The 27,850-nt window shown below is 55.0% G+C and overlaps 1 protein-coding gene across 1 annotated transcript in view; it reads left to right on the plus strand.

Moving 5' to 3' along the window:
- Nucleotides 1-27,850, plus strand: part of DNAH2 (dynein axonemal heavy chain 2) — a 92,476-nt gene that overhangs the window by 16,019 nt on the left and 48,607 nt on the right. The window contains 26 exon segments of the mRNA XM_032591092.1: nucleotides 806-1,034; nucleotides 1,600-1,710; nucleotides 1,879-2,117; nucleotides 3,782-3,973; nucleotides 4,434-4,591; nucleotides 5,006-5,093; nucleotides 5,429-5,634; nucleotides 5,995-6,124; nucleotides 6,386-6,568; nucleotides 7,359-7,573; nucleotides 17,943-18,089; nucleotides 19,102-19,258; nucleotides 19,546-19,785; nucleotides 20,078-20,266; nucleotides 20,474-20,621; nucleotides 20,875-21,067; nucleotides 22,010-22,210; nucleotides 22,298-22,454; nucleotides 22,814-22,988; nucleotides 23,419-23,582; nucleotides 23,958-24,119; nucleotides 24,208-24,311; nucleotides 26,034-26,190; nucleotides 26,338-26,420; nucleotides 26,551-26,731; nucleotides 27,593-27,731. Of these exon segments, the coding sequence (XP_032446983.1) occupies nucleotides 806-1,034; nucleotides 1,600-1,710; nucleotides 1,879-2,117; nucleotides 3,782-3,973; nucleotides 4,434-4,591; nucleotides 5,006-5,093; nucleotides 5,429-5,634; nucleotides 5,995-6,124; nucleotides 6,386-6,568; nucleotides 7,359-7,573; nucleotides 17,943-18,089; nucleotides 19,102-19,258; nucleotides 19,546-19,785; nucleotides 20,078-20,266; nucleotides 20,474-20,621; nucleotides 20,875-21,067; nucleotides 22,010-22,210; nucleotides 22,298-22,454; nucleotides 22,814-22,988; nucleotides 23,419-23,582; nucleotides 23,958-24,119; nucleotides 24,208-24,311; nucleotides 26,034-26,190; nucleotides 26,338-26,420; nucleotides 26,551-26,731; nucleotides 27,593-27,731 (4,348 nt within the window).

The following is a 27,850-nucleotide window of genomic DNA, read 5'->3' on the forward strand; positions in this document are numbered from 1 at the left end:
ACATATATATATCATTTTAAGAAAAATAATAGTGTTAAGCTTTAAAAAAAAAAAAAAAGACCCAAAATGCCAAAATTTAATTCTGGGCAGTGGGAAGATGGATGGTTATTAATTTCTTCTTTGTGCTTCATTTTCAGTTTTTGGAATGAACTAAATTGTGAAGAGTAGTCAAATGCACGCCCACACGAAAGGCAGATCTGATCTTAGGGAGGAATGGCCTTTCTGAGCATGTAGAAAGTCAGGAACTTGAAAATTGTAAAGCTTTAACTACACGAAAGCTGTACATTTCTGGATGTGGGCAACGACAACAGCCACACAAACTCACCATTAACCAGGTTGAGGGGTAAATGGAAAATTGGGGGAGACGTTTATGCAACTGAAATGGAAACACCCAAGTCAATTGCCTGTTAATTCCATTCCTCTCCTTCCAGCTTTCCCTATACCTACAAGTGCTTCCCCCATTCTATCCCTTTCATTCTATCCATCTGTCCAACATTTATGGAGCATCTAATGTGTCCCAGTCAACTGTACTAGGTTCTGGGACCAAGTTGGACAGAATACACCGTCCCTCCCTCCCTTCAAGACATGCTCTCTGCATTTCCTCCCTGTGGTTCTGGGTGTGGACTCTGTTATGTCCCCTGAAAGACACAGGAAGCACACCGTGACACATTTGGAGACGAGCCAGGATACCCTAAGGGAACGTGGCCGAGACCTCAGCCAGGCCTTCGTGATCGGCGCCTCAGATCCTGTTGGGTACCATGCTGGGGTCTGGACGCTGATCTCTGACCTCCTGTCTTCCATGCAGACGCAGAACCAGATTGTCTACTTCATACGCCAAGTGCCGGTTCCCATCACTCCAGAGAACTTTGAGGCCACTGTGCAGTTTGGGACGGTGCGTGGTTCCTACATCCCGGCCCTGCTTCGGCTGCTCAGTGGCGTCTTTGCCCCTCAGATCTTTGCAAACGCAACCTGGCCCGAGAGTATTCGAAATCATTTTGCTTCTCATTTGCACAGATTCTTGGCCTGCCTGACAGGTGAGCAGAAAACCCCCCGTGCCTGGTTCCTGTCTGGTGCCCCACGGACGGGAGGGGCGAGTGAGGCGGGTGGGAGATTCCTCCCAAGTACCTGTGCGGCCCGGCGCGGAGTCGGTGCCTGTGTGTGTTTGCTGAACGCGTGGGTTGGGGTGCAGAATTTGCCTCCCGGTACAGGTACGGTTTTCTGCCGTCGACGGTTGACCAGATCCGCTCAAACGTAGAGTTGGGTATTTCATGAGTACACGTGGGGTCAGGGGAAACGCGGGCGGTATGGGGCTCCTGGGGGGAGCGCATGCATCGTAGAAGAGAATGTTGAAGACGCGGTCCAGATCTTTGACCTTATTTTATGATAATCTCTTATTTTACCTCAACGAGGTTTCCCTCTTGCCTTCTGTCATTTTCCCTCTTGAGGTCAAAAAATTAGGAGTCGTAGTTTCTTTTGCCCGTTCTCCTGAAATCCCCCATACTTCCTGGGCCCTGGAATACCAACCACTGTTGGAACTGGGGTAGCATAAACTCAGTCCCGTCTGTGAACTTCCACGGTCCTTTCCTTTCCTTTCCTTAGATACTCGCTACAAACTGGAGGGGCACACGGTTCTCTACATTCCCGCAGAGGCCATGAACATGCAGCCTGAGGTGGTAGTTAAGGACAAGGAGCTGGTGCAGCGGCTGGAGAGTGAGTGGCTGGCATTGCCAGTGTGTTGCGGGGCCGAGGGGACAGCGGAGGGGCAGCCCAGAGGCCGAGGAAGGAGCTGGGTTGGGAGGGCTGCGCGGGCGGCGGCGGGAAGGACACAAGGGGGAGCAGTTTAAAGACGCGCGAGAGGTTTTGTGCTCTCCCCCGCAGCCTCCATGATCCACTGGACCCGGCAGATAAAGGAGGTGCTCAGTGCCCAGGAGTCCGTGGAGATAGGAGAAAATTTAGGTCCTTTGGAGGAGGTTGAGTTCTGGCGCAATCGGTGCATGGACCTGTCTGGCATCAGTAAACAGCTGGTGAAGGAGGGAGTGAAGCACATCGAGTCCATCCTGCACCTTGCCAAGTCGTCCTACTTGGCACCCTTCATGAAACTGGCCCAGCAGATCCAGGTTGGTGAGCGGGCCAGGGGATGGAGGCTTAAGGGGCGCCCGGGGTGGGGGCTCAGTCGGTTGAGCGTCCGACTTCGGCTCCGGCCATGATCTCGCCATTCGTGAGTTCGAGCCCCGCGTCGGGCTCTGTGCTGACGGCTCGGAGCCCGGAGCCTGCTCCGGATTCTGTGTCTCCCTCTCTCTCCGCCCCGCCCCTGCTCACACTCTCGATCTCTCTCTCTCACTCTCTCAAAAATAAATATACGTTAAAAAAAAAAAAAAAAAGGATAGGGGCGCCTGGGTGGCGCAGTCGGTTAAGCGTCCGACTTCAGCCAGGTCACGATCTCGCGGTCCGTGAGTTCGAGCCCCGCGTCGGGCTCTGGGCTGATGGCTCAGAGCCTGGAGCCTGTTTCCGACTCTGTGTCTCCCTCTCTCTCTGCCCCTCCCCCGTTCATTCTCTGTCTCTCTCTGTCCCAAAAATAAATAAACGTTGAAAAAAAAAATTAAAAAAAAAAAAAAAAGGATAGAGGCTTAGCAGAAAGTGGACAGTGGATGGGACAGTATCAGGTGCTAAGGAGAAGGAGCCAGAGTAAGCACCAACAGCAAAGATAGATCCACCCAGTGTTTGGACTTGCACTTGGTGGGGGGGGAGTACACAAGGAGGAAAACACAAGGTCCCAAGGAGCTTATGGTTTAGTTAGGGAGACTGCAGTCAGTCAACAAATAAACACTGAGTACCTTCTATGAGCCCCACCCCTATAATCTGTCTCCATGAACCCCACCCCTACAGTCCAGCTCAGAAAATAAGGCTTCCACAAAACAGAATCACTAGATGGCATGGGGTCAAAGAGGAACCCATAGGGTTCAGCCAAGAGAATTGCAAGATAAACACTTAAAAAATAAATTTAAGGGGCGCCTGGGTGGCTCAGTCGGTTAAGCGTCCGACTTCAGCTCGGGTCACGATCTCGCGGTCCGTGAGTTCGAGCCCCGCGTCGGGCTCTGGGCTGATGGCTCGGAGCCTGGAGCCTGCTTCCGGTTCTGTGTCTCCCTCTCTCTCTGCCCCGTCCCCATTCATGCTCTGTCTGTCTCTGTCTCAAAAATAAATAAACGTTAAAAAAAATTAAAAAAAAATTTAATAAAGTATGACGAGATGATTCTGTTAGCTTTGGGGACACGCAGAAGGGCAGAGTGATCTGTGGAATACAGGCAGAGAAAGCGGAGGCCTTCTCTTCCCGGGCAGGATTTTGAGCTAGGTCTTAAGGGAACTGAGCCACAGCTACGTGGAAAAGTTTAGAACCCTGCTCGAGACCAGGGCGGTGAGGGATACTGGGCGAAACCGTGAGGGTGTTCGGTCAGTTGATCAACAGTTATTGAGTTGTGCGGGGTTCTGAATTCAGCCGGAGACGCTGGGGGAGTGGACACAAACCCTGAGCGTAGGGAATCCCAGGCTGGTGGGAGAGATGGGACTCCCCACGGGAAAAGACACCAAGGCCCCGCGGTGGGAAGTACGAACGAAAGCGGACAGGTATGAACTCCGCTCTTGAGGGCCCACGGAGACCTGAGGTGCCTGGCCGGGCTCTGAGAGGGGCAGGCCAGGGCGGGGTTCCAGATGGGCAAACGGTGCTGGCTCCGGGCCGCTTCTTCCCAACGGACGGGACTCACTCCTCGTTGGTCTTCCCTGCCAGGATGGCTTCCAGCAAGCCCAGTCAAACCTGACGTTTCTGTCGATCCTGAAGGAGCCCTACCAGGAGCTGGCCTACATGCAGCCTAAGGACATCCCCAGTAAGCTCCCCAAGTTGATCAGCCTCATCCGCATCATCTGGGTCAACTCTCCCCACTACAACACTCGGGAGAGGCTGACCTCCCTCTTCCGAAAGGTGCGTGTTCCGCAGGGGTGGGGCGGAGGGCTTTAGCAGAGGGGCCCGATTCGCTGAGGAAGGGGCATCCGCAGTTCCAGGCAGTGGGGAGCGGCCCGGGGGTGGGGGTGGGGGGTTCGGACAGAGACCCATGTCTTCTTTCAGCTCCCGCGGGCTCCGGGTGGGGGTGGGGGCCTGGGCTGGACAGCCTGCTTCCGTGGTGGGGGAGGCAGGCAGCGCAGACCCCCAGGCTGAGCTGGGCAGGAGGGGGAAGGCTTCTCATCTCCAAAGCCGGACACGGCAGTGGGCGAGAGGCAGGTTTGGGAAGGGACGCCGGCTTTTGAGGAGCGGGACCCACATGCCATCTGGGCTGACCGAGACAGGGCGCTGAGCCGGGAAGTGAGCTGGGCTGCAGCAGGGAGCAGCGGGGAAGGGGCGGGTGCCACTCGGGCCACCCATCCGCCCGTCCGCCCGTCCGCAGATGAGCAACGAGATCATCCGCCTGTGCTGTCACGCCATCTCCCTGGACCGTATCTTCGAGGGCTACGTCACTTCCAGCAAGGAGGACCTCCAGGGCTGCATCTCGTGCTGCCAGACCTGGAAAGACCACTACCTACAGGCCGTGCAGATGCATACCCAGTACGCCGTGCGTCCCCCACGGTCCCGTCTGTCACCCCTGCCACTCCCGCTGAGTGCAGATGTTTAAAGCCTACGGATTCCGGTTCCGAGACCCGGTCCCAGTTCTCTCCGGATGCAGATACTCTAGTGCCTAGCCCTGGCTCCTCCTCTCCCTCGTCCTGGGAAGCCTTCCTGGCTCACTCCTCCTTTCTTGGCTTTCTTGGCCCGAAAGTCTGAAGTTCTAAAACTTCTAGAACGGAGATGCTTTGCCTCCTCTCTGCTTCTCCTCATCTCGCGTCTCCTCCCTTCAGGGCTCAGGAAAACTGCCTCTTGGGGTCCCCTTTTCTAAGGCCCCCCAAACCCAGGACTCCCAGTTGGAGCTTCGCGCAGGCCGTTTCCTACATTTTCATCCGGTCCACCTTTCTCTGGATGTAGGTTCTCCAACCGGGGCTGGGTCCTGGACCAGACCAGCATATTCGCTCAGGTGGATGCCTTTGTGCAGCGCTGCAAGGACCTCATTGAGGTGGGCAGACTGTCAGGGAGGGAGGGGCGGGCACAGTGGACCCCAGACCCCGGCCAGGGGCCGAGGAGACAGGGCAGAGGCTGAGCCGGGAGCTTACTGCTTGGACTCTGCATAACTGTGTGCCCCACCTCTGTCCCGTCCTTTTAGAATCTTGCCTGTTATCACTGCCCGGGTGTCTTCTAGTTCATTCTGCAGCCCCAATTCATCCCAGTAGCTCCTTGTGTCTGGTGGGTCCTCCTTGGTGTTTAGACATCTTGAGCCAAACCGAAGAGCTCAGGGCCTACGAGGTCAGAAACAAGAGCAGGGAGGCCTGACGCTCGCTGACTTCGTTGTAGGTCTGTGACTGCCAGTATCATTTTGCCCGCTGGGAAGACGGCAAGCAGGGTCCCCTTCCCTGCTTCTTTGGGGCCCAGGGGCCCCAGATCACACGGAACTTGCTGGAGATCGAGGACATCTTTCATAAAAACCTCCATATGCTGCGGGCTGTCCGCGGGGGCATCCTGGACGTCAAGAACACGTCCTGGCACGAAGACTACAACAGGTGAGAGTGCCCCCCCCCCCCATCCCTCCCCTGCCCCGGGCTGGGGAGGAGGGGGGTGGGGCGGGGCATAGGGGGCGGGGCTGGAGGAGGGGCCGCAGTAGGTGATGCTAGGCACACCCCGTTAACCAGTGAGAGCCTGTTTCCTCCACTAAAACAGAGGGCCTAGTGGTAGAACCCAACCTCACTGTATCGCTTTGCGGAACGAACGGAGTCGGGCACGTGACGCCCTTTGCGCCTGGCACCGGGGAGGCCCTCGGTATCAGCCCGGGGGGAATCTCCCTCGGGGCGTGGCCTTGAGGCAGGTGAGGGCGCCTGCCAGTCACGGGTCATCACGCTCATCACGCTTCTCTAACGGCGCAGGTTTCGTTCTGGAGTCAAGGACCTGGAGGTGATGACTCAGAACCTGATCGCCTCCGCCTTCGAGTTAGTCCGAGATGTGGAGCAGGGAGTGTTACTGCTGGACACCTTCCACCGGCTGGCGTCGCGGGAGGTGCCGCCCCCCCTTCCCCGCCCCGCCCCGCCTGGCCTCTCCTCTGCCTCCTTCAGTTCTTCCTGATCCTTCCCGGCTCCGTGCCACCTCCAGTCGTGCCCTCCCACGTCCCCCCTGTCCTCCACCGCCAGAGCCTCTTCTTCCGTCTGCTCCCCGAGTTTCCAGATGGCCCCGGGAGAAGGTGTCCTCCAGCTTGAGTCCCTGGGGGGGACCCTGGATCCGCCGGGGCGCGGGTTCAGGCTGTCTCCCTTCTTCCCTTAGGCCATCAAGCGCACCTACGACAAGAAGGCGGTGGACCTGTACATGCTGTTCAATAGCGAGCTGGCCCTCGTGAACCGGGAGCTGAACAAGAAATGGCCGTACCTGGAGCCCTACGTGGCCCAGTTCTCTGGACAGGCGCACTGGATGCGGGTCCTGCGGCGGCGCATCGACAGAGTCATGAACGTGAGCGCCTGGCCTCTCCCCAGACTCGTTCTCGTGAGGCGGTGGAGGTTGGGGGCTGTGCCCCGTGCTGGCCGGGGACCCGACCCGGGAGTTTCCCCAGAGCGTCTCCACGGTGGGAGACTGGCAGGTGCGGGGCCTGGACAGGACGAGGCCGGAGCTTGGGATTCACAGCGACGGCGGGCGTGGTGGGTGGAACGTGAGTCCCGCTAGGATTTTCCTGTCAAGCTGGAGAGGAGGAGCCGGCCCAGCATCTGGGAAGCTGGGCCGTCAGAGGAGGAATACGACCTTGGGCAGCTGTGGCCCTTGAAGGGCCTGGTCTAGAACAGCAGGCATGAAGAACCAGAAAAAACCCAACAACCTCTAAAGGGCAGTTTTGGGCGCGTAGGTCTAACGCTCTTGAGGTATCTGCCATCATGTGATTGGTTCTGGTGAGAACCAGGCGGCCTGCGGACAGCAGAGGCCGCTTCACGGTCGCTGAGCTGGGACTTGGGGAGGAAGGGCCCGTACTGGTTTTCAACGTCGTACCTCTTCCGTCCTCACCTCCCGTGATTTACTTTTTTTGCCAACTTCTCCTGACCCGAGTTTCTGTGCTTCCCCTGCGCGCTGCTGACTCCCTGGCCGCCTCCTGTCACCTGTGCGCGTGGCCCCCCCCCCCCCCCCCCCCCCCGGGCGGTCGGGGCCGGCCTCCGCTGCAGGCCGCACCCCGTGTGGGCCCGCGGGCGGGGAGACGGTGCCTCGGAGGACGGTGGCCAGCGGGCTCCAGCCACCCGTTGTCCCCACCCCCCCTTAGTGTCTCTCCAGTGCCCACTTCCTACCCCACATCGGGACCGGAGAGGAGAGTGTGCACGCCTACCAGCAGATGGTCCAGGCCATCGATGAATTGGTTCGAAAGACTTTCCAAGACTGGACGTCAACGCTGGACAAGGACTGTATTCGGCGGCTGGACACACCGCTGTTACGGGTCAGCCAGGAGAAGGCGGGCATGCTGGATGTCAACTTTGACAAGTACGGGACCCAGTCCCACCCCTTTCCCTGTGCTCGGCCGTCTCCCGCGCCGCTCCCTGCGCCCCGCTCTCCCGAGGCCTTAAGGCCCTGCCCTGGGTTCCTCGCGCCATTCCCGCTTCGAAGTCTCTCTTATGCTGTGGTATGCGTGCTGTCACTTCCTAACTTCAGTTCTGCGCTTTATCTCCAAAGCGCAGCCCCCGGTAACCCCCTGGGCCGGCGATGTAGGCGTTCGGCCACTAGATGGCCACGACGGCTCAGTTAAGTCATCCGACCGCGAGCCGAGGTGCGGGCTTTCCTGGGAATCCGTCAGGCCCTCTCCTACGGCTTTTACAATGATGACGTTTTCGGGTTCCAGTGATTTAAAATGTAGTTAATTCATGTAATCGTCGCTCAGAAAGATACGCTCAGGGCCCTCTGTGTGCTGGGAGCCGAGTCAGGCACTGGGACCGTGTCAGATGGCGAAGCCCGTGCCCTCTGCCACTCTGGAAGGGAACTGGGGCCGTACTGCCTTCCGTTCCGTAGAAGATGCAGACGGGAAAAATAAAGAAGGAGCTATGCAAGACATCTGTCTGTAGAGATCGCAAGCCTTCTGGTGACAGTTTTTTCTTATTTGGAAGGAAATAACTTTCCACTTGATTGGTTTGGCTCCCTCTTGTCATCAGCCAGGCCCTGTGATAAGAGCTGCTTCCTGGGCTTCTAAGGCTGTTGCCACGGGCACTGGCTTTACCTCCCAGAATGTCCTTATTTGTTGGGCACGCGTGGCAGGGGCTCTGCTAGAGAAGACCTGCGTGGAGATGGAGTCCGGGGTGGGGGGTGGGGTCGGACGGAACTAACCAGGGGGAGAGGTCACGTCGTGGTCGAGGAAGGAAGGGGAGACCCAGGCAGTCGTTGAGAAGGGCAGAGACGCTCGAGGCCGGACATGAGTGTTGGGCTGGGGAGGGGCGTCAGACAACGGCTTTGCTCAGGCTCGTGAGGTTTGGAGGTGTAACCAAGCAGGATCCTAGAGAAATGGCTTCATACATCAACACCCCGCTTTGGACGAGACAGAGGGCGAGGCCGGGCTTACCCCGGCCGTGACATTTGCAGGCGCGTAACGGGGCTGGATCTGCAGGGCGCATTGTCCCGTCAGGCTGGGTGCTCCCGAAGGCGCCGTGTTGGGAGAGGCGCCCAGACGCACCTGGCCTTGCAATGACACGAATACTTAACCCGCACGGCCCGATGGTTGTCCTTTCCCCCGGAATTCAAGGCCTGCCTTCACGTGACGGAATGTTATAAAGTCCCAAGGATCCGTATGTACGTTTTGAGCGTGAGAGAGGCCGTAGGTAAGCATGGGCTGGTGGCTCTGCCTCCGCCCCATCCTCAGGGCCAGACACAGCAGGGTCTCACCGCGGGAGGCCACCGGTCTGCCGCGTGACCTCAGGCAGGCCGCCAAGCTCCTCTGGGCCTGCGGTTCCTTATCTACCCGAAAAATCCACTTGCGAGACTGTCATGAGGAGAGCTGGCTTGTGTAGCAGCCCTCCCAAAGAACAAGCAATAAACGTTGTTTTCCTTTCAGGAGAATTGCCCGTAAAACTCGGTGAACACAGTGTATTCGAAGCAAATTTAGCAAGGTGGTAGAATACGTAATTTTATTATTTTTTTAATAATAGTTTTGATTTTTAAAACAGTCAAACCATTTACAAGGGGTGATGTGAGGTACACGTTACAAAATCGACAAGTTGCACTAGGGTAGAGAATGGAGAATCTCGCTCCACAGCTGCCCCCCTCCCCCGGCTTGACTCAGTTTCTCTTTAAAGAGTCAGTGTTACCAGTTTCTTGTGTAACATTCCAGAGATAAGAGTCTATATGGACATAAATAGCTTTTTTAATGTAAATAGTAGCATGCTATCTACGCTGTTTTGTATATCCATAGTGTTTTCAAAATGATTTTTTTTTCCCATTATAAAATCATCAACAATTGTAGAAAGTTTGCAAAATGCAGGGAAGTAGAAGAGAGGAAAAACATTTCCCCAAAGACAACCCCTCTTAACAGTTCGGTATGTTTTTTTCCACTTTTTTTTTTTTTTAAACATTCATTTATTTTTTGAGAGACAGAGACAGAGTGTGAGCAGGGGAGGGGCAGAGAGAGAGACACACACAGAATCCGAAGCAGGCTCCAGGCTCTGAGCTGTCAGCACAGAGCCCGACGCAGGGCTCGAACCCACGAACTGAGAGATGGTGACCTGAGCCAAAGTCAGTCGCTCAACAGGCTGAGCCACCCACTCACCTTTTTCCACTCTTTTTTTTTTAACCCCCTACTTAATGTATTTGTGTGTGTGTGTGTGTGTGTGTGTGTTTTATTTTTAAAATCTTTAGTGGGTATTTTAGGGGCGCCTGGGTGGCGCAGTCGGTTGGGCGTCCAACTTCAGCCAGGTCACGATCTCGCGGTCCGTGAGTTCGAGCCCCGCGTCGGGCTCTGGGCTGATGGCTCAGAGCCTGGAGCCTGTTTCCGATTCTGTGTCTCCCTCTCTCTCTGCCCCTCCCTCGTTCATGCTCTGTCTCTCTCTGTCCCAAAAATAAATAAATGTTGAAAAAAAAAATTTTAAAAAATAAAATCTTTAGTGGGTATTTTAAAATTATAAAAATAGTGCATGCTCACTGTAAACAAAAAAAAACTTGACGTAGAGGTATATACAGGAAACTGAAAAATCCAGCCCCCAGCCCCCTGCTCCCTAGAAGTAATCCTGATTACCATGTAATTAAAAATAAACACCGCACACAAAATAGGATCACCCTGTAAACAGGATTTTTGTAACCTGCTGCTTTTTAAGGGTTAACAAGGTGCATGGGGGGTTTTCATTCTGTATGCGGAGAAGTATGTTTTTCCATGGTTTATAGCATCCCATAGTTTGGCTTATAAGTTGTTGTACAGCTTCTGTAAGGTTTGTGAATAGTTTGTACCAGAGGATTTCAAGCGGGCCTCCTGTACCTTATTGCCACCCCTCCACAGCGTGTGTTTGCCTGATGTCCGCGCATCCTGTCCGTCGGGGAGAAAACTTTCCTCTGTGCTGTGATCACCTCCCGTCAAGGAGCATGTTCGATACTCATCTAAACTGCCATTTGCATAATCTTTATAGCAGAGCTTCACAAGGCAGCTTCGGGCCAAATATTTATGGCCTAGGTTTAACTGAAACCCAAATAATGGCCAGACGCTTCTTCCAGAGAAAAGTGATTCCTCTGGAGTTGTTTTCCAGAGGGATCTGTTAGAAGCTGCTTTACATTTTTGTGGTTTTAAGATAAAACTGCCTCAGTAAATAACGTATGGGGCAAAAACAAAAACAAAAAGAACAAAAAAAAAAAAAAAAAACCCCAAAAACCAAACCCGTGATCGTAGAGAAGGACTTTGAAGAGTCTGGGCTCATCAAGCCAGCAGAGAAATCCAAGGTGGTTTCAGCTCTTCTGAAGCATTACTGCTCCCCGGACGGAGGTGCAGCTGACTGCGTATCAGGCTCACTCTGCTGTGCTCACGGTCTAGATAAGATCTCGAAATAAGCATGCTTCTCAGATGGCCTGACTGTTGCGCAGAATTTCCTGCCTCTGCCTTAGTTCTGGGAGCCTTCCAGTCCCTAATGGCACCTGTTTTATTTCACCGGGGGCTTTGTTACCCCACCTTATATCCCAAATATTTGAACTCCGGAGTCCGAATTGGCTTTGGCCGACGTTTTATGGCCGGACCAGCCTTGCAGACTGCACTTAACTCGAACATATCCCAGATGCCGCCTGTCCCCTGGCTGAAGAGAGCTGTGTTATCACAGTATACACAGCAGACGCCTCTGTGCAGCGCGGTGTCCCCAGAGCGGGACAGGGGCCACGGACGTCTGTCAGTGTTCCGGGTGTAGGGCTTTGACTTCCTCCCTTCCTCCCAGCCACGCGGGGCCTTCTCTCCGGGGTCAGTTCATTCTGGGCTGTCGGCACTAGCCTCGGCTGGCCTCACTTTCCTGCCTCTACTGTGTGACCGCTGCTCTGAGGATGAATTACGAAATATTTTACAGAAATAATTTCCCAGACTAGTTTTTTTTTTTTTTAAGAAATTTTCTTTGTCAGGGACTCCTGGGTGGTTCAGTTGGTTAAGCGTCTGACTCTTGATTTCAGTTCAGATTATGATCTCGTGGTGAGTGGCTTTGAGCCCCGAGTCGGGCTCTGTGCTGACAGCTCGGAGCCTGGAGCCTGTTTCAGATTCTGTGTCTCCCTCTCTCTCTGCCCACCCCCCTTTCTCTCTCTCAAAAATAAATACAGGTTAAAATTTTTTGAAAAAAATCTTGTCAAGATGAGGAAATGAAACATTTTGATGTGCTGGTGGGTGGTACGTGCTCAAGCGGGCTGGCTGTGATGTTTAGGGAGACAAATTCAGGGCCTCCAGCTTGAAAAACAGAGGAAGATATGCTTATGCAGCTCGAAATGTTCCCACATATGTTTGTAGCCCTCTATCCTAACCTCTAACCCATCTACAATTTTTTTAATGTTTATTCACTTTTGAGAGAGAGAGAGAGAGAAAGACAGAGACAGAGCGTGAGCAGGGGAGGGGCAGAGAGAGAGGGAGACACAGAGTCCGAAGCAGGCTCCAGGCTCCGAGCTGTCAGCACAGAGCTCGACACGGGGCTTGAGCCCACAAACCGCGAGATCATGATCTCGTCCTCCTGCTGTAGGACGACTCTTTGGTTTCGAAGGCCTGCTACGCAGGGGTCAGCCTGGAGCTTCCCCTCTCCCCCCCCCCCCCCCCACCCCCAGCCTCTTTTGTTGGATTTCCTATTTCCTTGTCTTCCTCTCTCTTGGTTTGTACCCTTGTTTTGGTGGAGCACACTCTTTAGTAGCTTTCTGAGAAATGGTGCGTGGGAAGCAAATGTTTTGAGTTCTTATGTGAGTGACCACCGTGGTTTCCTGCCCTCTACCTGTCGGGCGTTTGGCTGGACTTGGAGTGCCGGATTAAAAGTAATTTTCCTTTTGTTTTCACCTCCTTTACTTTGGAGGCTGTCCTTAGCTGCCTGGTAATCCACTGTTCATTCACATTTGAGACACTCTCCTTCGCTTGAAAATAATTTCCCTCGCCAGAAGTTTGCTCTCCCGTAGAGGTGAAAATATAATCCTTTGCAAAACTTCAAATGTGATATTATTTTCTTATACTGTCATTTCAGTGCTTGCCTGTAGAACAGACACAAAACATTCTGGAATTTTCACCTCAATATTCTTCCAAGTAACATTTCAGTAATATTCAGAACGTAGAGTTTTGTGAGAGCATCTTCAGATTGTGGGGCTTTTTGTTGTCTGTGATTAAAAAGTGCAATTTAGGGGCGCCTGGGTGGCTCAGTCGGTTAAGCGTCCGACTTCAGCTCAGGTCACGATCTCACGGTCCGTGAGTTCGAGCCCCGCGTCGGGCTCTGGGCTGATGATGGCCCAGAGCCTGGAGCCTGCTTCCGATTCTGTGTCTCCCTCTCTCTCTGACCCTCCCCCGTTCATGCTCTGCCTCTCTCTGTCTCAAAAATAAATAAACGTTAAAAAAAAAATTTAAAAAAAAAAGTGCAATTTAAAGGAGGGAAGGAAGGAAGGAAGGAAGGAAGGAAGGAAGGAAGGAGAAAGGAAGAAAGAGAGAAAAAGAAACCACACGGGTTTTAAAAATCAGGTCATTTTTATTCAAGGTTTTTTATTTTGAAAATATTCTATGTTTCCTTCTGGTATTTTGTCCTTTACACTTAGATGTTTGATCCATTTGAAATTTATTTTGATGGAGGCAGACAAGTTCAGGGGCAACTTGGGTGGTTGTTTTTTGTTCAGTCCCCAGGTGGCTGGCCAGGTGATCTGATCTCATTTACATCATAAAACAAATTCCCGAATAGAATTGTGTGTCTATTTTGGGATTCACCATTCTGTTCTGGTCTCTCTGTCTGTCTGTCTGTCCGTCCATAGGAAGGAACCAAACTGCTTACTTACTGACCTCATTGCTCTCCCTTTTCAGAATTTTCTGGGTTATTTTTAGTATTTATTTCCCGTAAGAACTTGAGAATCAATCTGTGTAATTCCACAAATAGTTCCGTGCCTATTTTTATAGGAACAAGGATTGGGTTGAATTTATAGGTTAATTTAAGAAGAATGAACATCTTTAAGATTTGAGTCTTTCTACCCAAGAATAGCATTTTTTCTTTCAATGTATTTGAATCCATATAAAATATCTATAAATCGTTTTTTTCCAAATAAATTAACCAGTTAACAAGAAACGTCATAATATATATAAAAATTTGTTTCCATACAAATGTTATATATAAATATTTCTTGTTAATTCGTTATTTTATTTATCTTATTTTATTTTATTTTATTTTATTTTTTTAACGTTTATTTTTGAGAGAGAGAGACACACACACACACACACACACACACACAGAGCGAGTGGGGGAGGGGCAGAGAGAGAGGGAGACACAGAATCCGAACCAGCCTCCAGGCTCTGAACTGTCAGCACAGAACCCTACGCAGGAGCTGGAACCCACAAGTGATGAGACCATGACCTGAGCCAAAGTCGGACGCTCAACCGACTGAGTCACCTGGGCGCCCTGTACTTTATTTTTCTTGCTTTAATTGTCCTGGGTCTCTTTTCCTCCACGATAATGTTCAACTGGTTACAGTTTTTCTATTGGAAGATTGCGATTTTAATAAGCTAATTTTGTACCCAGCCACTTTTACAAATAATCTCATGGTTTAAAATAGTTTTCCCCTCCAAATAGCATTTCTTGTTGTGAGGTGTATCATGCACACAGACAAGTACTTAAAGCTTATGCTACCACTTTAACAAACGGGCACGAAATAAATGCCCTGGCAGCGATGGCCCAGCTCACGGAGAGCACGTTGCTGGCAGTTCAGAAGCCTCCCATCTGTAATTATTTCTCAGTTGCATTAGTCGTCAGCGCTTAAAATGCAGGCGATTTGATATAAAAACTGGCTTTCTGGCCTCTCTTGAAGAGTCAGACCCTGCACTCAGGCTGGGCTGGGCCCCTCCTTCCCACCTGGCGGCCCGTGCCTGGAGCCTTGACTCTTTTAGATGACCTTGCGCTGTTGAACGCAACTTTAGGCCGATGTCAGCTGTCACCGAGCGTCGCACTTGGGGGACATGTGCCTTGGGGACAGCAGAAGTTCCGAACTTTGCTTTGACCGTAAAACCCGACCAAGTCGGTGGTTGGTTGGATGCTGGAAGGTGAGGCTCTGGTTCAGGCGGCAGGACGGCGCTGTTCCCCGAGACAGGGGCTCCCCCTCCCGACCCCAAGTGCAGAGCGCACAATGAGCTTGTTTCTGGACGTGTGCAAGGCACTTGGGGCAAGGTGGGGAGATATCTAGGAGGCCGTTGGGCGTACGAGCCTAGACTCACGTTAGCTCTATAGATCTGGGGGCCAGCAGCTTCTAGAAGGCAGCTGAAGCCTTGGGCGTGGACAGGATCATCCCAGGGAGAGCGCTGGATGTGCAGGACTTCCAGGAGCCTTCGCTCCTGAAGACAGTGTGGGGTGTCCAGTGCCTAGCTGAGTGGTATTTCCAGGGGACACTAGAAAGAGAAGGACACTTCTACAGCCAGGCGGGGCAGCCACAAGGACAGCTGTGGCCCAGGAGCGAGATAAGAGCGTGTCCAAGGACGGCAAGGCAGGGAGGAGTCCAGCATGAGGTTCAGGCCTGCAGAGAGAGGAGGCAGGGCCAGCCAGGCCTGAGGAGGCCGGCAGGGTTTGGTGACAAGACGTCTGGGGGAGACTTGATGCAGGCAGGTGTGGAGGTGAGGGGACCGAGGAGTTTGCGAGGACAGTTGTGTGTGGAAGGTGTGTGGTAAAGGGGCGGTAATGGGGTGCAGGGCGCGGTACCTGCGGGAGGAGGTGGAGTCCGGGCCAGGTGGGGAGAGGAGGGTGGGTGTGCGTGTGTTGGTTTTGTTTCAGTTTTTCCAAGATTGTAGGAACTTGGCCTTCCCTGACTGTTGATGGACGGAACTGGCAGGTCGAGGAAGCAGGAGGACCCCGGGTTAGGACGCGGAGCCCAGGAGGAGGGTCAGCCTTGGGTGGGAGGAAGGCTTCTTCTGTCAGAAACGGGAGGAACCCTGTGTGTGATGCGAGTACTCAGGCTCGTAGGTTTCGTAGCAGGAGGGACACCAAGTGCTCGCCTCATGGCTCCTGGATCTCTGTGCTGAAGGAGGTGAGGCTTTCCACAGAGACGGGGGCAGGGGGGTAGATCTGAGAGAGTGGGGAGGCTCTGGTGTGACAGCAGGAGGAAGGGCAGACCGGGGAGACCTCCAGGATGCAGGGTAGAGGGCCCTCGGTGCGCCCATCTGTGTGGTCCCGCCTCGCTCGGCCGCCGTCCGGGTGCGCAGCGGGGATGACAACAGATTTAGCCAGGGTGGGGGTTCCGCCAGGTGGCTTACACTGATGAGCCAGCCAAGCCGGTGAGGATGGCAGGAGGGCGGTGGAAGTGACAGATGGCAGGGTCTGTGGTGGAGGAGGCAGTGATGGGAGGGGACACATAGCTGGGAAGAGAGCCCAGAGTCAGTGGTCTGAAGGTGTCTGTGAGGTCAAAGAGCAGGTCCTTTGGGAGGGCTTGAGGGCGAGTCCCTGGACAGGCCTGTAGGGGGGGTGGGGCAGCTGGGCTCCGGCAGAGCCGAGTCTGAGTGGCTGATCCCTGAGGTGGAGGACACAGGACCTGGGAATGATGGCTGGCTGGAAGGGAAGGGGTTGAAGCTCACCGGGTAGGAGGGCCACAAATGCAGTTAAAATTTCTCTGGCATTTGGGGTTCCTGGGTGGCTCAGTCAGTTGAGCGGCGTCCAACTTCAGCTCAGGTCATAATTTCACGGTTTGTGGGATGGAGCCCCGCATCGGGCTCTGTGCCGACAGTTCGGAGCCTGGAGTCTGCTTCGGACTCTGTGTCTCCTCCTCTCTCTGCCCCTCCCATGCTCATGCTCTGTCTCTCTCTGTCTCTCAGTGACAAATAAACGTTAAAAAAAAATTGCTTTTTAGATTTCTCTGGCATTGCGTTTAACAAAGGAACAAGAAACAATTGAAATCAAAGTTTTAAAAAGTTTACTTGTTTATTTTGAGAGAGATAGAGCACAAGCTGGGGAGGGGCAGAGAGAGAGAGGGGAGAAAATCCTAACCTGGCTCCGCTCTGTTAGTGCAGAGCCTTTTGTGGGGCTCGAACTCACAAAACTGTGAGATCATGACCTGAGCCAAAACCAAGAGTTGGACACTTAACCAGCTGAGCCCCCCCAGGTGCCCCTGAAGTCAATTTTAATACTCAGGCCAATATTCCCCAAGTATTATCATTCCAGCGTGTAATATAAAACTTACTAATGGTGAGTTTTCTATGCTTTTTTTCCCCCCTTGCAAAGTCCTCTCTGTCTTCCATCTCTGTGTCTTTTTCTTTACTTTCCAAGAAATTTCTGTCAATTTTATTGTTAATGGGCTTGTTTTCGGCTATCATCTTTAACTTCCAAGAACCATTTAGGTGTTCCCTTCTAAAGCATCTTGGTTTTGTTTCACAGATATTCTTTTGTATCTTTTCTCTCTCTCAGGGTGTTAGCGACAGTTGCGTTTAGTTTTCTTACTTGGTGTGGACAGTCTTCTTTCTGTGGCCTCTGTCCCCTCTTGTTTCCTTCTCGTTGCCTTTTGTTTTTTCCTTCCTCTGTTTGTTTGTTTTGGTCCCTGCCTTTTGTGCCAGGAAGGACAGAGACTAATGTTTTGTGATCCTTGGTTGTCCATATTTAAGGACAGGGAGCTGGAAAGCAGATTGGATGCTCGGCTGAGCAGGTGAGCAGGTAGTGGGGCTAATCAACAGTGAGCCTCAGGTTTATCTGGTGGGCTGTTTTCAGGGGACTCCTGAGATCACTGTCCTTGGGACTTGCCCTCTCAGGCTGGCCAGAGGTCACAGAAAACAGTCTGAGTGGCTCAGTTGGTTGAGTGTCTGACTTTGGCTCAGGTCATGATCTCACTGTTTTGTGTGTTTGAGCCCCGCATCAGGCTCTGCATTGACAGCGTGGAGCCTGCTTTGTTCTCTCTGCCCCTCCCCCGCACATGTGCGAGTACCTGTTCTCTCTCTCTCTCAAAATAAATACATAAACATTAAAAAAAAACAAACAGGAAAAAAAAGAAAGAAAATAGTCTTTCAAACTTTGTTCTGGAAGGTGTGGATCCAGTGGCCTGAGAGCCGGTTGCTGGGTGGGGAAAAGAAAGCAGGGGGGGTCTTAACATTCATTGTGCATATGGGCCCTTAATGTCCCCTTCTGTCAGTATGTTACCCTCTCCTTCAGCTGGGCCTGGGGTCCCCAGTCTAGGTCAGGCACTTGAGCTGCTTCGCTTTACTTCCCCCCACCCTTGCCCCCAGGTCCCTGCTGATTCTCTTTGTGGAGATCGACTACTGGGAAAGGCTGCTCTTTGAGACCCCCCATTACGTGGTGAATGTCGCTGAGCGAGCAGAGGACCTGCGCATTCTTCGGGAAAACCTGCTCCTGGTGGCTCGAGACTACAATCGGTAAGGCGGCCTCCCGCATGCACTCTGTGCCCCCTCTGTGTCTTATCTGCCCCATGATGTCATCTAGTTCCTACACTATCTGCCCTTTACCTTTTACTGGCTCAAAAAAAAAGCAACAAGAAGCTTTCTCCTATTCTCTGGTATGGTCCCGTGATTGCTCCTGGCCCTTGCTTTTATCTTCTAGCTTCAGAGCAGAGGGCAACAACAACCGGGTCCCCTGCAACCCCACAGGGCACTTGGACCACGTATATCGCGGGCCTAGGTCACTTTTCCAGGAATGAAACTGGGGGCATTAGGATTATGAGCACAGTGTCATATCAGATGTGTTGAACCAAGGCCACGCTGGCACCCCTTTTCTTGATACCCTTGGTACTTGTCTCTGGAGTGAGGCTTCGTTCTGGGACGGGTACCTTTCTGGGCCCGGTTAAAGCCCAAGTGGGTGGAACCACAGTTCAAGTGTCTGTCTAGAACCGCGCTGTCCAGTATAGTGGCCACCAGTCGCACGTGGCTCTATTTTTTTTTTTAATAAAAATTTTTTTTTAATGTTTATTTATTTTTGGGAGAGAGAAAAAGACAGAGTGCAAGTAGGGGAGGGGCAGACACAGAATCGGAAGCAGGCTCCAGGCTCTGAGCCGATGGCACAGAGCCCGACGCGGGGCTCGAGCCCGCAAACCGTGAGATCATGACCTGAGCTGATGTTGGACGCTTAACCGACCGAGCCACCCAGGCGCCCCTCTTTCTATTTTAATTAATTAGTTGGAATCAAGTAAGAATTTTAAATTGAGCTCTTCACTCGCACAGGCCACATGTCAAGTGCCCCACCGCCACATGTTGTTAGTGGTGACCCTGCTGGACAGCACAAACTGTAGAAGGGTTTCCATTATCGCCAAGAGTTTTATTGGAAAACACAGCCCAGCTCGCGAACTTTCAGATTTCTCCACCGAGTGTCCTGGTGTGGGGGAGGGGTCTGCAGCGTGTGTCCGGCCGGCTGCCAGCCTTCCCTCGCACACAGGATCATCGCCGTGCTGTCCCCAGATGAGCAGGCCCTCTTCAAAGAACGTATCCGATTTCTGGATAAGAAGATCCGCCCTGGACTCAAGAAACTGCACTGGGCCTTGAAGGGGGCCAGCGCCTTCTTCATCACGGAGTGCCGTATCCACGCCAGCAAGGTGGGTCATGGTCCTGAGACTTGGAGGGTCTGTGAGGCTGACCCGGAGGCCGCTGCGTGAATCATCAGGGCCCGAGTCTCGGGTGGTGGCGGAGAGACAGAGAGAGGCGTGTGTGCTCAGAGGCAAAGCGTGCTTAGGGAGGGACTTGTCCTTTGTTCCTGTTTTTGTCTTTCAATTAAGCCACTCTAGCCAGAGGACAGGTGGGGGGGGGCTCGGGCTAAGCGGGGAGGGTCTCTCCCCACGCTGAAGCCGTGGGTCTCTCCCCCACGGGTGTGGCCTGCCCACAGCTGCAGACCATCGTGAATGACTTCAAGGCCTCCACTCTGACCATCGGCTGGCGAGCCCAAGAAATATCCGAGACGCTGCTGGTGCGCATCAGCGGCAAACGGGTGTACAGGGACCTGGAGTTCGAGGAGGACCAGAGGGAGCAGCGGGTGGCCGTGCAGCAGAAACTGATGGGCCTGTACCAGGACGTGGTGGCCATCATGACCAACTCCTACGAAGTCTTCAAGAACGACGGCCCTGAGGTGGGGGTCCTCTGGCCAGGGCTTTGTGGCTCAGCGAGCCCCCCCCCCCCCCGGGGCCACCGGACCTGTCTCGCGGTTTCTGCCTCCTACCCTTAGTGGGTGCTTCTCAGATGTCCCGTTCCAGTCTTGGTTCCGCCCAACCTTCCACCTTTCCAACCTTCTTCCTTCGGGACTCCGCAGCCTACGGGCTCGTTTCCTTCCCCACTGGCTGGTTCTCTCTCCCGGGACCTGCCCCGTGTGTCCTGAGGGTTTCCCTGTCCCCCCCCCGCCCCCACCCCACGCTCCCGGCCAGATCCAACAGCAGTGGATACTGTACACGATTCGCTTGGACCGCATGATGGAGGATGCCCTGCGCCTCAATGTGAAGTGGTCGCTGTTGGAACTGTCCAAGGCCATCAACGGGGATGGAAAGGCCATGCCGAACCCGCTCTTCCGAGTGCTGGTCATCCTCCAGAACGACCTACAAGGAGGTGTGGCGCAGGTGGGGACCGCTACCCCTACCGCTCCACAACTCCAAACTTTATTTTCCGTTTCCCTCAATCCTGAAACTTGGCCCTCGGCCTCGACTTTACCCTGAGGGCCTAGGGGGCCCGTGCTGAGGTGTTTTTCCACCTTGCCAGTCCTGGGGCTGGTCTCCTCCACGGCCTGTGCTGAGGCCGCCTCCGCTGTGCTCCCCCCCACCCTGCAGGTGGAATTCTCACCCTCTCTGCAGACCCTGGCGGGCGTGGTCAACGACATCGGCAGCCACCTCTTCTCCACCATCTCGGTCTTCCGCCACCTCCCTGAAATTCTCATCAGGCGCAAGTTTCAGCGCGACCCCATCCACGTCGTCGTGGGTGAGTGGGCGGTGGGGAGGGCGCCGGGCGCAGGGGCGTCAGGGGCTCGGAGGGCAGGGTTGCGCGGGGCCGGCAGGAGAGGCCAGGGCCGCTTCCGGACACGTGGGGCCGGGAAACCCCGGGTGGGGGTCAGACTGGGGAAGGTGGTGAGGGCGGAGGGCGGGCCACGGCAGGCGGAAGTTGGGGGACTAACGCCCGGGGGCTCCGGGACCGGGGCGGAGGTGAGTGCGGCGCGCTTTGCTGGCTCTTGAAGAGCGAGACGAGGACATCAGGAAGATCCAGGCCCAGATAAGCGGCGGCATGGCCAGCAACGCGAGCCTGCTGCAGACCTACCTCAAGACCTGGGACTTGTACCGGGAGATCTGGGAGATCAACAAGGACTCTTTCATCCGCCGCTACCAGCGCCTCAACCCCCCCGTGTCTTCCTTTGATGCCGACATCGCCCGGTGAGGAGCCGAGGTGTCCGGGAGGCGCAGAGCCCCGGGCACGGGGCTGGGCTGGGGAGTGCCGCCGAGGCGCGTGCCCTCCGCTCCGGGCGAAGACCGCCAACCGGCAGGCGGCCCGTGCCCCCTGGGCCCCCAGGGTCCTGGGAAGCAGGTGTGACCCTTTCCTACCTGCCAAGGTTGCGAGGTCATCGAGTATACGAGAAAGCGCCTCGCGGGCCCCGAAGCCCCGTGCGGAGGTGCTCATTACCCAGGCTTCAGGGGGTGAGGGCCGTGGCTCAGGCATACGGGGCGGCGCCGGGGCGGTGGGGTGGAAGGAGAGAGAGTCCAGCCGGGACGTCAGGAGAGGCTTCGCGAAGGGGGTGACGGGAGGCTGGGCTCGCCCGAGTGGGCAGGGTTTCCACAGGCAGACGTGGGCAGCGGGGAGGGCATTCCGGGCGGAGACAACGGCGCCCAAAAGGCATAAAGACGGGAACACGTGAGCGCGTTCAGCAGGGAGCGAGCCGTCTCGGACACAGGTACAGGAGCGGAGGTGTGCAGGGGGCTTTATACCGAGCAGACAGTGTCACCCTCCCAAGAGCAGTAGGGTTTCTGTTCACATCGCTGTGTGATCGACGGGAAATCGGGGATCAGGACAGTGTAAATAACCTGAGGTCACCGAGCCCGGGAGCAGCGGTGGGCACTCAACTCAGATTCGTGCGACTTTAAAGCCTTGAATGCCAGACTGAGGAGTCTGACTGGCGGCCCCTGGGGCAGCGGTTGGGAAAATGACGTGATCCCAGCCGTAAGGCTGGGCTGCACTGACGCGGGAGCAGGGGGATGCCTCAGAGCTGCCACACGGGTCTGGGGGGGCTGGTAAGAGACCGGAACCGGAACTGGCCGCGGGGCCGTGGGCTCGTCCGCCGCTGGCCCGGCCCGAACGAGCGGGAACGTGGGTCTTCGCAGCTACGCCGAGGTGGCTAACAACGTGCAGAAGGAGGAGACGGTCCTCAACATCCAGTTTGTGCTGCTGGACTGCTCACACCTCAAGTTCTCGCTGGTGCAGCACTGCAACGAGTGGCAGGGCAAGTTCACGGCCCTGCTCAAGGAGATGGCGGCCCGGCGCCTCCTGGAGCTTCACACCTACCTGAGGGAGAACACGGAGAAGTAGGCGCACAGGCCGGGGCGGCAGGGGTGCGGGGAGGGCGGGCTCGGCCCCTTCCACTCGCAGGCTCCCTCCCCGCCTGCCTCCAGAATCAGCCACCCTCCCCAGACGCTGGAGGAACTGGGGGTCAGTCTGCAACTCCTGGAGACCCTGCAGCACGACCTGCCCGGCATGGAGGCCCAGATCCCCCCCATCCACGAGCAGTTTGCCATCCTCGAGAAGTACGAGGTGCCCGTCCAGGACAGCGTGAGTTCCCGTGTGCGGTCCAGCCGGGGCGGGCCCGCACCAGCGGTGGGGCGTGCGGGACGTGGGCCCCCAGGGGCTGGGCCCCGTGCGGTCCCGGGGGACCGCTGAAGAGCCAGCCGGGCAGCAGGTGCGAGGTTCCAGGGCCCCTGAGAACCAAAGCCAACTCCTTGATAATCTGGGTCAGCTTCTGGATTTCTCTGAGGCCCGGCAGCTCGTGGCTTCATTTCTTTGGGCCTCGCGGCAAGTGGAACTTGGCCACAGACTCTGGTCCGGAGGATCAGAATGGAGGCCTTGAAAGCATTGGTGAGAGGGGCAGACCTCCTGCTCGTGGGCCATGGTCCCCTCGTCGACGTCCCCAGGTCCTGGAGATGCTGGACAGCCTCAACGGGGAGTGGGTCATCTTCCAACAAACGCTGCTGGACAGTGAGCAGATGCTAAAGAGACACAAGGAGAAGTTCAAAACGGGCCTCATCCACTCGGCTGATGATTTCAAGAAGAAAGCCCACAATCTTCTGGAAGACTTTGAATCCAAAGGTACCCCTTTCTCGACCCTTCTCCCCTTACCTCTGTTGTGACCCAGCCTTTCTAAGCCCAGGTCTCCAGGGAGGCAGGAACAAGGATGAGCAGAGGGAGGACGGTGCTGCGGAGGGGAAGGAGCCCTGGCACCTGCCTTTGGTGCCTCCCCTGCCGTGGGGGCCGCGCCTGCCATCGCCGACTGTTGGTTGGAGCGCACCCGAACTTCTGGTTTTCTCACGCCTTCCGTGGCCTGCCCGTTTCTGCTTCTCAAGCCACATCTGAGAGTTTTTGCTAAGATTGACCGTCTTGCTTTCCCTCTTGTTTTCCTTCCCCTCCTCGTGTGAGGAGAGGGAGATGTGCCCACAGAGAGGTAGGAGAGCCATGACGGGCCTTCCAGGGGACGACGGCCTCGAGCAGGGGATCTGAGCCTCATCCTGGTCTCCCACAGGCCCCTTCACCAGTAATGTGGGACACCAGTCCGCCCTAGAGCAGATTGCCCAAATGCGGGCCATGCTGAATGCCATGCGGGACGAAGAACAGAGTCTCCGCTCCAACCTGGGCATCTTCAAGATCGAACAGCCAGTCTCCAAGGACCTGCAGAACCTGGAGAAGGTGGTGTGCCGGGCCGGGCCCTTGTGGTAACCAAAGGATGGGTCAGGGGAAGGAGCTTGCGGCCTAAGGGCCGGACCAGTGCCCACCGGCAACGTAGTACGAGGCTTCCGTTTCTCCGCGGCCTCGCGGACACGTCGTCACCCCACGCCCTTTCTTGGGGCCAGCCGTCCTGCCGGGCCTGGACGTTGAGGATCTTTTCCCGGGCTTGTCACTTGACGAGCCCCTAAGGCAAGGCGGCGGAGAAAGGGATGTGACCCGATGAGGCAGCCCTATGACGCGGAGTGAACGAGGGGGGCAGAGGACCCGCGTGTCTGTCAGGGAGGAAGGGGGGGGGAGTCCTGCCACCTAATGCATCTTCTGCCCTTGGCCGTGAAGGAACTAGACGCCCTGCAGCAAGTCTGGGAGATCACGCGGGACTGGGAGGAGAACTGGAACCAGTGGAAGATGGGCCGGTTCCTGACCCTGAAGACAGAGGCCATGGAGACCATGGCCCACGGGCTGTTCCGCCGCCTCACCAGACTAGCCAAAGAGTACAAGGCGCGTGGAGGACGGAGTGAGGGCCGGGGGATGGGCCCGTGCGGGGAAGGCGGTCAGGGCTTCTGACGTCTTCCGTTGTTTCGCCCAGGACCGCAACTGGGAAGTGATCGAAACCACTCGCTGGAAAATAGAGCAGTTCAAGAGGACCATGCCGCTCATCTCGGACCTGCGAAACCCGGCCCTTAGAGAGAGGTGAGGCCGCTCCTTCGCTCCTGGGGGCCGCCCCTGGCCTGTGCCGTCACCTGGTCCTCTCAGTGTCCCCTCCCCGCGTGCGTGGCTCTCCCTGCCCCCGCACACAAGCACCCGTCTCGAAGCCTTTGCGAGAGCCTGCCGCGTCCTCTGTCTTTCCGCTATCGCTGTCCCTGCTCCTCTGGCCTTCCAGCTCCGTCTGTCTTTCCTTCCCGCTGTGTCTGCCCTCATTTCATGTTCTGTCACAGCTCAGTGACAGACACCTTGCTTGACACCTTCTGTCATGCAAACGGTTGTATTCTTTTTTTTTTAATTTTTAAAAAACGTTTATTTATTTTTGAGAGAGAGAGAGAGAGAGAGAGACAGAGCACGAGCAGGGGAGGGGCAGAGAGAGAGAGGGAGACAGACTCTGAAGCAGGCTCCAGGCTCTGAGCTGTCAGCACAGAGCCTGATGTGACCCTCAAACCCACGAACCGCGAGATCACGACCTGAGCTGAAGTCGGACGCTTAACTGACTGAGCCACCCAGGTGCCCCATTCTTTTTTTTTTTAAGTTTATTTATTTATTTTGAGAGAGAGAGAGCGGGCGGGCATGTGCAAGTGTGCACGCGAGCGGGGTAGGGGCAGAGAGAGAGAATCCCCAGCAGGCTCCACGCTGTCAGGGAGGCTGGAACTCACAAACGTCTAGATCACGACCTGAGCCGAAATCGACAGTCTGACGCTTAACCGACTGAGCCACCCAGGCGCCCCCAAAAGGTTTTATTCTGATGTAGTCCAAGGTATCACTTTCTTCCTTCATAGGTTTTGGGTTTGGACCTTGTTTAAGAAGACCTCCCTTTGGGGCGCTTGGGTGGCTCAGTCGGTTAAGTGTCAGACTCTTGGTTTCGGCTCAGGTCATGATCTCACAGTTTGTGAGTTTGAGCCCCGCATTGGGCTCTGTGCTGACAGCATGAAGCCTGCTTGAGATTCTCCCTCTCTCTCTGCCCCTCTCCAACTCGCACTCTCTGTGCCTCTCTCAAAATAAATAAATAAACTTAAAAAAAAAAAACAACACACCTCCCCTGCCTAGAGTTACACACGCATTTTCTCCATACTTTCTTCTAATACTTTATAATTTTATTTTGCAAGTTTTTACACTTTGTATGCATCCGGAACCCATTGCATGATATAGAAGAAGGCTTTGCAGCCGTTGAGGATGGAATAAATGGTTTTATAAGAGGCATTTTAACAATCATCTATTCCTCTAGAAGGAAGTAATCGTACTTCTTTTGCATTGTGTCCATTGCAGTGTTTCTGGGCCATGCTTCACTGTCCAGTATTCTGTGGTTAAGTACAACTTGACCGCTTCACTTGCTTAACGCCCCCTGGCCTCAGTTTCCTCACGTACAGATGGAAGAGCTAAAAGTCTGCGTGTATATGGGTCGAGAGCATTAAGTGAGCTGTTTCACGCAAAACGCCTAGCCCTGCCTGTTGTCGACGGTAAACCCGCCATTATCAGTCTCAACTGTCTCTCCAGAGAGTCACCAGCTCCGTCTCTGTATTTCCCCACCGTGCCTAAGATTGCGTTTAGGGCCCGTTTAGTAAATATCTGTTGAATCGCAAATCAATTCATGTACAGAATCGTACTGTCCCAGTGGGAGCAAGGAAGCCTGTGGGCTGATGCTGACGCTTTTCAGTAGGCCCTCGCGGCCGGCCTCATGGTCTGACCTCCTGTCCCTGGCTGCAGGCACTGGGACCAGGTCAGGGAAGAGGTCCAGAGGGAGTTCGATCAGGAATCTGAGAGCTTCACCCTGGAGCAGATTGTGGAGCTCGGGATGGACCAGCACGTGGAGAAAATTGGGGAGATCTCCGCCTCAGCGACCAAAGAGCTGGCTATAGAGTCGGTATGACAGAGCCCCCTCCCATACCCCCCTGCTCCCGGGACACCCTCCACCGTGCCAAGCTTTCCACGATCTAATGGCCCCTCCGCGTTCCTGTTCCCTTTGGGGACTGACTACCAGATCGCTCTGTCCCCCAATTTCTTTCCGCAGGCCTTAGAGAACATCGCCAAGACCTGGGATGGGATTCAGCTAGACATAGCTCCCTACAAGGACAAGGGTCATCACCGGCTCAGGTAGACAGGGCCTCGGCGCGCTGGGCGAGGGCAGGGCCGTGTGGCCTGGGCTGCAGACCGGGCCCGAGGGCTGGCAGGTGGGAGAGGACTACGATTTGGATGCCTCCCCGCTGCCCCCTCCGACCCACAGAGGCACGGAGGAGGTGTTCCAGGCACTGGAGGACAACCAGGTGGCCCTGTCCAGCATGAAGGCTTCCCGTTTCGTCAAGGCCTTTGAGAGGGAAGTGGACCACTGGGAGCGCTGCCTCTCCCTCATTTTGGAGGCCGTCGAGATGGTGCTCATGGTGCAGCGGCAGTGGATGTACCTGGAGGTCAGGACTCACTGCCCGAGCGACCCCCGCAAACCCTTTCCTCTTCTCTCTCTCTCTGCAGGTCTGATACATTTGCCCTGTTACCAGCCTCATTTCCTCACTCTGAAGTCATTCCTTTTTTTTTTTTTTTTAATTTATTTTGAGAGAGAGAAACAGCACACACAAGCAGGAGAGGGGCAGAGATAGAGAGAGAGAGAGAGAGAGAGGGAGAGAGAGAGAGGGAAAGAATTCCAAGAAGACTCTGTACTGTCAGCTCGATCCCACAAGCCCACAAGATCATGACTTGAGCCGAAATCAAGAGCTGGACACAGGGCGCCTGGGTGGCTCAGTCGGTTAAGTGTCCGACGTCAGCTCAGGTCGTGATCTCGCGGTTGGTGAGTGTGAGCCCCGCGTCGGGCTCTGTGCTGACGGCTCAGAGCCTGGAGCCTGCTTCCGATTCTGTGTCTCTCCCTCTGTCTGCCCCTCCCCTGCTTGTGCTCTGTCTCTCTGTTTCAAAAATAGACAAAACTATTTAAAAAATTTTTTAAAAAAAGAGTTGGACACTTACCCGACTTAGACACCCAGGTGCCATATCTTTTTTTAAAAGTTTATTTATTTATTCTAAAGTCATTCTTCCGTCTCGGCCCTGAGCATCTGACACTCGGTGATTGCCTTTTGCCTTCAGTTCCCTCCTTGAAAAGCCTTTGCTCTCTTTTCGTTTTTCTTCTTGGACCAAGTATCTGGCCTCCCAACCCCAACTTGCCTTCCACAACTTAGGGCATCTTGCCCTTTGGCTCCTTCTCTTCCTCCCACTGTCACTCCTGGTCTGGGAGCAGGGAGTGTGGGAGACACAGCCTCTCACCGCAGTCCTTGGCCCCTCAGAATATCTTCCTGGGAGAGGACATCCGTAAGCAGCTGCCCAGTGAATCAGCCCTGTTTGACCAGATCAACAGCACCTGGAAATCCGTCATGGACCGCATGAACAAGGACAGCAATGCTCTCCGGGCCACCCACCACCCAGGTCTGTCGAGCTCCACGGCCTCTGGTCTTGACCGAGCCCGGGCGGGGGCCCGCTGTGCGTGGAAGCCGGGGCCACATGCTTCAGCGGTCAGAGGACTGACAGTCGTACCTGGCCTCCGT

Source organism: Lynx canadensis, chromosome E1, assembly GCF_007474595.2.
Source record: "Lynx canadensis isolate LIC74 chromosome E1, mLynCan4.pri.v2, whole genome shotgun sequence".
In the NCBI taxonomy this organism is placed as follows: Eukaryota; Metazoa; Chordata; class Mammalia; order Carnivora; family Felidae; genus Lynx; species Lynx canadensis.